General features: G+C 47.6%; 1 protein-coding gene across 2 annotated transcripts in view; it reads left to right on the forward strand.

Annotated features, from left to right (window-relative positions):
* Positions 1–7,599, forward strand: part of RARB (retinoic acid receptor beta) — a 166,374-nt gene that overhangs the window by 147,102 nt on the left and 11,673 nt on the right. For both annotated transcript variants that reach the window (XM_011358287.2, XM_011358352.2), the window contains exon 5: positions 2,572–2,748. In XM_011358287.2, the coding sequence (XP_011356589.1) occupies positions 2,572–2,748 (177 nt within the window). The remainder of the gene's footprint in view (positions 1–2,571; positions 2,749–7,599) is intronic.

A 7,599-nucleotide genomic window follows, 5' to 3' on the forward strand; every position in this document is an offset into this window, starting at 1 on the left:
CGTGCCCCACTTGTTCAAAGAGAATTAAGAGACCTTGTCACTGGGTGGGGAGGGGGCGAACTGGGGGAAGGTGAGAGGAGACAAGGTCACAGAGCAGGGATCAGATCTGGGAGAACCATGCTGGCCATTGAAAGAACTTTGACTTTTAGTCCGAGATGAGAAATCATTGGAGATTTTGAGCAGCAGAGTAACTTGGTCTGGCTTGTGTTTTAAAAGGGTTCCTTTCAGTCCTTTGGTAAGAACAGACTGTAAGGAGGCCAGAGTGGGATGCAGAAGACCAGTGAGGAGGCTGTTGCAATAATCCAGGCAGGAGGTGGTGGTAGTTCAGACTAGGATGGTGACAGTGGGAACTTCTTCTCTGTCTTGACAGTTTTGGGGCTGGGAGGTACAGAGAATGTGAAACTTTCAGACCTAAACTGTCTTAAGCTATAACTGCACATTAGTCAGAATTCATCCTGCAGCAAGCGATAGAAACCGAAGTTAAATCAACTTAGATCCAAAAAAAAAATTCTGGTGTGAATCAGGCATGGCTGGATCCAGCAGCTCAATATCTTCAGGACCCGGCCAACCTTCTTCTCTCTTTCCATCATTCATCTCGGCTGTCCTCTAAATTGGCTTCATTGTTAGGAAGGCCTTCTCCACCTGGTGGCCCCTCACTGACAGAGAGCTTCACTTCCCTAATTGTTCCAACCAGAGTATCAGAATTAAGCCTCATTGGCCAGTTCTGGATCACCTGTTCTTTTCTGAACCAATCACTGTGGCCAGGAAAAGCAAAGGCTCTGATTAGCCAAACTAGAGTCAAGCACCCTCCCTACATTTGAGAGGGTTCAACAGCCCCACACGAACCCCAAGGGCTGAGAAGGAGGGAGGAGTAGTCCCCCAAATGACTCTAGAGGCAGAAGAGGGATGGCAGAAGGCAGAGATCCAAGATGGCCATTCAGTTGCATTCACATCAGTGATCCTGCACTGGAGATTATGGAAAGAAGAAAAGAAAAGAAAAACAAAAACACTTTCCCAGGTATGTCGAAGTGAGGTTCTAGCCAAAAGTTGAGGCCTTCAGTAATTTCTGGCAAGTTCATAGTAGTGTTCTATTTCCTGTCTGGGCTGTGAACATCTTTTTTGCTGATTAAATGAGGAAAGATCGGTTGAGGCTTATCTTTTATTTCTGTTATGAAAAATTGTAGACATGAAAGTAGAGAGAATAATGAACACCCATGATCACTCCACAGCCAACTCCGTTTCCTCATCTATCCATTCTCATACACACTCTGCCCATTATTTATTATTTAGAAGTAAATCACAAAGATCTTATTTTTTCTGTAAATATTTTAATACGTGTTTTAATGTAGACATTTCTGCAAACAGAAGCATAACAGCAATGCTGTCGTTACTCTTCCGAAAATAAACATCTCAAACACCTTAGTATCTCAGATCTCCAATTTAATCATAAAGGTCACAATTTCTTTTTTTATTTGAGTTCGAATTCAGATGGTCTGCAGCTTGTAACTGGTTCATAAGTGTCCTAAAAATATTTTTTTCCTAAGTCAAGTCTACGGGGTATAATTTACATGATGTAACATTTATTTATTTAACGGTATAGTTTTATAAGTTTGACAAAAGTGTGCAGTCCTGTAACCACCACCCAAGTCAAGACGTAGGATATTTCTATCACTCCACAAAGCCCCCTTGTGCACCTTCGTGCTAAACCATCCCCCACCCCAAGCCCTGGGAACCACTGCTCTGTTCTCCGTCACTGTAGTTTTGCCATTTCCAGAATGTCATCTGAATGGACTCATTCTGTGTGTGGGCTTCTGTGCCTGTCTTCTCTCACCTGGCTCGATACTTGTACAGTTCATCCGTATTGCAGAGTGTGTCAGTGCATCCTTCATTGTCACCACTGATTAACCCGCCATTGCCTAGTCATGTCACAACTGCGTCATTTGTAAGTTAATGAGCAAGTGGGTAGAGTTGCTTTTAATCTGTAAGTTTCTCTACCCATTTCTCTGTATTCCCTTTGCAATGTATTTGTTGAAGAAACCAGTTTGTTGGTTTTATGGGGTCTCTGACATCCTGGGTGTTGACTGTCACATCCCCCACGGTGTGGTTTAGCACGTTCCTCTGTTTCTTCCGTTTTTGTGTAGTTAGAACTAGAGGCTCGCTCTGATTCAGATTTGGCAGTTTCGTGGTTGGTAGTATGTGTTTCCATCAGGACACCGAATGACAGGCTGCCTCTTTTTAAGATGTTAGCTACTGCTGATGGTCAATGCCTACAGCCATTAATCCATCAAGGTTATAACATGTGACTCCTCATCCCATTATTCCTTCTTCACTTATTAGCTGGAATAATTACCCAAATTCCCCTCATCTGTTACTTGATTATCTAGTGGTACAGGGATAAGATTTTGAGCATTTTTTAAAAGATAAATGCGAGCTGAAAACTCAGCCATGCCACTAGGAAGCTCCCTGATTAAGACTGAAGAGCCAGGACATAAATCAGAAGCATGTTGAGTTCTCTGCCTTCTGTTGGGATTCCCAGAAATTAACCTTAATGGTATTTTTTCTCCTTCTTAGAATTCCAGTGCTGACCATCGAGTCCGACTGGACCTGGGCCTCTGGGACAAATTCAGTGAACTGGCCACCAAGTGCATTATTAAGATTGTGGAGTTTGCTAAGCGTCTGCCAGGCTTCACCAGCTTGACCATCGCAGACCAAATCACCCTGCTGAAGGCCGCCTGCCTGGACATCCTGGTATGTGCCCTTCCGAACTGCCAGTTGGGGGTCGGGGCAGGGGAAAGAAGGGATTGAGATGCTTTGAAGACCTCCAGAGGCTTCGGTTTGCCCAGCCTCTCTTCCTGCCGCCTCCTTTGCGCACCGAGTACCATCCTTGCTGCCTGCATCTCAGTTCAATTGCCAAAGACTCAGAGATCCCCTAGATTGGTTGGAACCTTCCTACCCTCTCTACCCGGTGTGGGAACGCCCTCTACATGAGCTTGGGAAAGGGCCCAGCCAGTCTTGGTCACAGGCCTTCAGTGACAGCTTGCTCACCCGTAGCCCCTTCTGTGGGACAGACCTGTAGTTCTTTGAAAGGTCTCCCAGCTAAACCTCCTGGAGGTGGCACATAGCAGCCTTCTCCTACCTTCTGATCTCACACCACCTCCCATCGGTGGCCTTGGGAAAATCCTTTTCTTCTGTGGGCCTCAGTTTCCCCAAATGTGCAAAGGGGATTCCTGTTGCCTCTCCACTGCCTGCTATTCTCACACTGTTGCTTCTAGGGTCCTAGAACGGGTAAGGACGCTGTCACACCTTGTCCTTTGCAGGTCTCTGCTGGCTAGATACCCACCCTCTCTTTCCCTGGTGGGGGCTTCAGTTTTTGAGATGCTTTAAAAGCATAGATTTTTTTAAATTCATCTTTCATAGCTTTGAGTATAAACAGTTCTGCAAAGCAAATACACACTACAATTAAACATACATAAACACACACACACACACACACAATCCTGCTCAGGAGAGAGGACCCTGGGCAACTTGGGAGTTGGATCTTAGAAGGAGTGGTAATGATTACTCAATAACTTACAGGTGCCAGGGATCCTGAGACTATATATGGTATTTTTTTTTTCTTCTCATAAAATCAGTGGGTCTGGGATGAACCTAGGAACATTCAGAAAAAAAAGGAAAACATGAAAACAGCATTCATCTATCACGTACCCACACCCCGTAGAGTTTGCAGACCTCAGCTCATTTGTACCTCACCCAACTTGGTGACCTGGGGATGGAGATTTGGCCCATTTTACAGATAAGAAGCTGGAGGTTAGGCCGGTCTCCTAAATCAGGGGTGTGCTAGAGCCAAACGCAAGGCCCAAATCCTTGGACTCCGAAGCTATGTGAGGAAGTGCAGACATAAACGGATTGGAAGCATAAACAGGGTGGGAGGTTTATGGTGTGAGAGGCATGGGCCACAGGGAGAGAACCAGCCAGACCGCCAGGGATTAATAAGGCATCTGGAGCAAATCAATAATGACGTTGATAATGAGCTAGTAGAATAAGGAACTTTTTAATGCTTTGCTCATGAGTGTTTCAAGTGTAGCACTCAGTAGAATTTCCCCCAAGCCTCAGTACACCCCAAGACATTAGTGGAGACTGGAGTTATTGCCAGATGATTAGAGGGACCCCCAGAGGCCCAGAGTAGCCAAGTGATCTGTGAAGTGACACACAGCAAGCCAGTGTCTGCACCAAGACAGGCTGTGAATTCTGACTCCCTCGCTGGTGCATGGCCACCCAGAGGATATTGAAGCCTTCCCAAAGCTCAGGCTCCAGTTTTGGCCCTCCGCTTGCTTCTTAGCTCTCCTTTTGTCTAGCTGCTCATTTCTTTTTCCCTCAACTCCAGTCCTTTGGAAAAGATGGAATGAGTGGGATGCTTTGAGATCCCCTAGGGAAGCTTCTGATTTGCACAACACCACCTGCTAACCATCAGCGTGCTTATATGCCACCCCCCCCGCCCCCCGCAAAGGCCCCTCCAACCTCCAGCAGCCATCTTCCCACATCTCACATTTACACCGTACTACATGGAGCTCCCGGGTTTGCGTGTGGATCTAAGAGTTGGCCCTTAGCTCCTCAGTGGAGACAGGGACGACAGGGACTCATTTCCGTGACCTTGGTCAAGTTCTTTAACCTCTCCAAGCCCCAGTTTACTGGTCTGTAAAATAGGAATACAAATCAAAAAGGCATCAACTAAGGTAATTCCTTAAATGGGCTTAAATACAATCCATGGATATAAGCAGGGGGCATGCAGGAGGTGCCCAGTCGGTGACATGGAAAGCAGGGACAGAGCTGGCGTGAGCCCAGGGCGGTAATTTCGGCCTCTGTGGCAGGAGTCAGGAAACTTTCAACTATTCCTTCCCACCTCATGAGGGTGAGGGGTTGGGGTGGAGATTGGGATACAATAGGCAGAGGAGGAAAAAGCCATTGCAAGGGAAGGGCAGAAGCCTTCAGTCATATGAGATGAAGCAGAGGAATACATATTTGGCCCCAGACAAGAGCTCATTTACGAGAATTTTTAGAGAAGGCCGTGAATCACAAGATCCTGAAAATGCACAACTTCAAAGAGCATCTCTTAGACAAGGATATCAACTGGCTGAGCTGTTCGGAAGAATCTTCTCATCTAAGCCGTCGATGTATGGATAGGGTGAGACAGAGAGACCAGGACAACAGACAGACATGGGCTGAGGTTACTCTCAGCCCCTAGCAGGGAAAGTCAAGGTTGTGCCAAGGGTCACCAGCCTTGACCTGGCGCCACCCATTCATGACCTCCAGTGCATTGTGTATGTGTGGTTTGTCCCTGATGGCCGCCTGCCTTCAGGGCTGGCACTGTGTTGGGCTGCTGAGGTCCCTAGTGGAGGGGCCGGGAGGGGAGGGAGTTGATTTATCGTGAAGAGGTGAGAGCCCCTCAGAAAACAGGTCTAAGGGACAGGATAGCCTTGAGCCAGTCCTGCCCTTACTCCCAGCCACACCACCCTCCAGAAGGGTTTCCATCTCACACTCTGCTGGTGTGGAGCCCAAAGCCAGGCTTCCCTCTCGAGGCTGAGGAAAAAGGGTGCTGAGGCCCAGCAGTGAGTTTCATGATTTTCCACAGGGGCCAAGTAGCCAAAAGGTGCTGGTAAAATGGGCCAGCTCTTCAAAACGATTGCTTGTAGATTTTTGCATTTCTTTTCTCACCCAAGAGTTAGGCATTCTAGCTTTGTGTTTGGGACAAGAAAGGAAGCCTCCAAGAGTGGTTCCCTCACCTGAGTTCTGTCCTCACGTTTTCCTCCTGGCCTACTCTCCTTTCCCTTTCCTCTACCCCGTTTCTTCTGCATCTCCCTCTCAGCTGCCTCTTCTCTGCAGATAGTTAGGATCAAGTCTCTCTTAACTTAAAAATCAGAGAAAACAATGCTTAAGGCTATCTGACGCTCTGGTTTCTCTCCTCTCCTTCCCATTCTCCTTCCCTCTCTTCCTTCTGCAAATTCTGAGGACCTACTGTGTTCCAGGCACCATTCTAGGCTCTGATGACAGAGCAGTGAACAAAAGAGACAAAAATCTCAGCCCTCGTGGAGCTGACCTTCTCCTGGGGGAGACGGATAATAAGCAAGCAAATAAATAGGCGATGTCTTAAGTGCTACAAAGGAAAATAGAAGCAAGATCAACAGACGGAGCGTGACTGAGGTGGGCAGGAGTTGGGTTTTGTAGTGTGGTTAGGGAAGCAGGTGACCTTGGAAGGGACCTGAATGAAGGCACAGAAAGAGCCAGAACTAGTAAAAGATACAGATCTGAGAGATGTACAAGTAGAAGGGGGACCTGGAGAGTGTGGAGCTCAAAGGCCCTGGGGCAGGGGAGGCCTGGGGTGGAGGTGGTGGGAGAGGAGCAGTGAGGAAGTGAGTGTGCCTGGAGGGGAACGCGTGAGGGGAGCCGAGGACCTGGATCCGAGAGGAAATGGGGCCTGAGTGTGCACGTGGATTTTCATTCTCTGTGTCGTAAGGAGTCACTGGGTTTTGACCAGGGGTGAGCGCCATGGTCTGACTTTTGTTTCAGATGTTCATTCTGTCTGTCTTGTCATACAGCATGAATAATTGTAGGTTGAAGGAAGAAATCCCATGCATATTTAATGAGCACTTACTATGTGCCAGACACTGGCGATGTGATGGCAGAGGAAAGATGAGGCTTTGTCCTCCCGGAATTTGCAGTCCAGCCCTTCGACCAGCCCTTCGACCAGCCCTTCGACCAGCCCCACCTTTACCTCGCTCATCTCGCCAACCCCTTCCTGCCCTGCATGGCTCCACATCAATCCAGCTTCCCTTTGGCTCACCCTGGGTGTTGGTAGTCATTACCAGTGTGGTCTCAGAAGCCAGCTTGCCTCGGTTCAAAATCTGGCTTACTAGCTGTGTGACCTTGGGAAAACTACTTTCTCTCTCTGAGCTTCAGTTGCCTCATACTGAAAATGAAGGTTATGACAGAAGCTTCTTTTCAGGGTCTGAAAAGAATGAAATGAGTGTGCATAGAGGGCGTGACAGTGTTTGGAACATCCTAGGCCTCGATTATCTTGCATGTTATTATTGGTAAGCCTCGCTGTACCCTCCAGGGGATTCTGTTATCATCCACATTTGCAGATGAGGCAGCCAAGGCCCAACTGGAAGCCAGAGGCCCATAGGGATTCCCCAGAGGTCCCTTTATCTAGACTATCCTACGTTCAATCCCCACCCACGACCTACCTCTTCCTTCCTGGCCAACTCCTCATCTCGGCTTAAATGCCACCTCCTCAGAAACGTTTTTCCTGACCAGCCCCTCGATTCTTCCTCCCTCCTCATTGGTCTCTCACGTTGCACTTAAAACATCTTGTACTATAATTAGAAATGTATTTACTAGTGTCTTCTACACTGAACCGTTGGCTCAGTGAGGGCAGGAACCATGTTGGGGTTGGTCACTGTGGCAGAGTTCCAGGCACAAAAGAGACATTCTGTGGATATTTGTGAATGAATGGAAGGATGGATGAGCAAATGAATTCAAGATCAAAATTGGAATTCCAGGATACGGGCTGCCTTCTGGGTATTGCGTCTATGCAAGCTGCAA

Source organism: Pteropus vampyrus, unplaced genomic scaffold (genome assembly GCF_000151845.1).
Source record: "Pteropus vampyrus isolate Shadow unplaced genomic scaffold, Pvam_2.0 Scaffold1, whole genome shotgun sequence".
Lineage (NCBI taxonomy): Eukaryota > Metazoa > Chordata > Mammalia > Chiroptera > Pteropodidae > Pteropus > Pteropus vampyrus.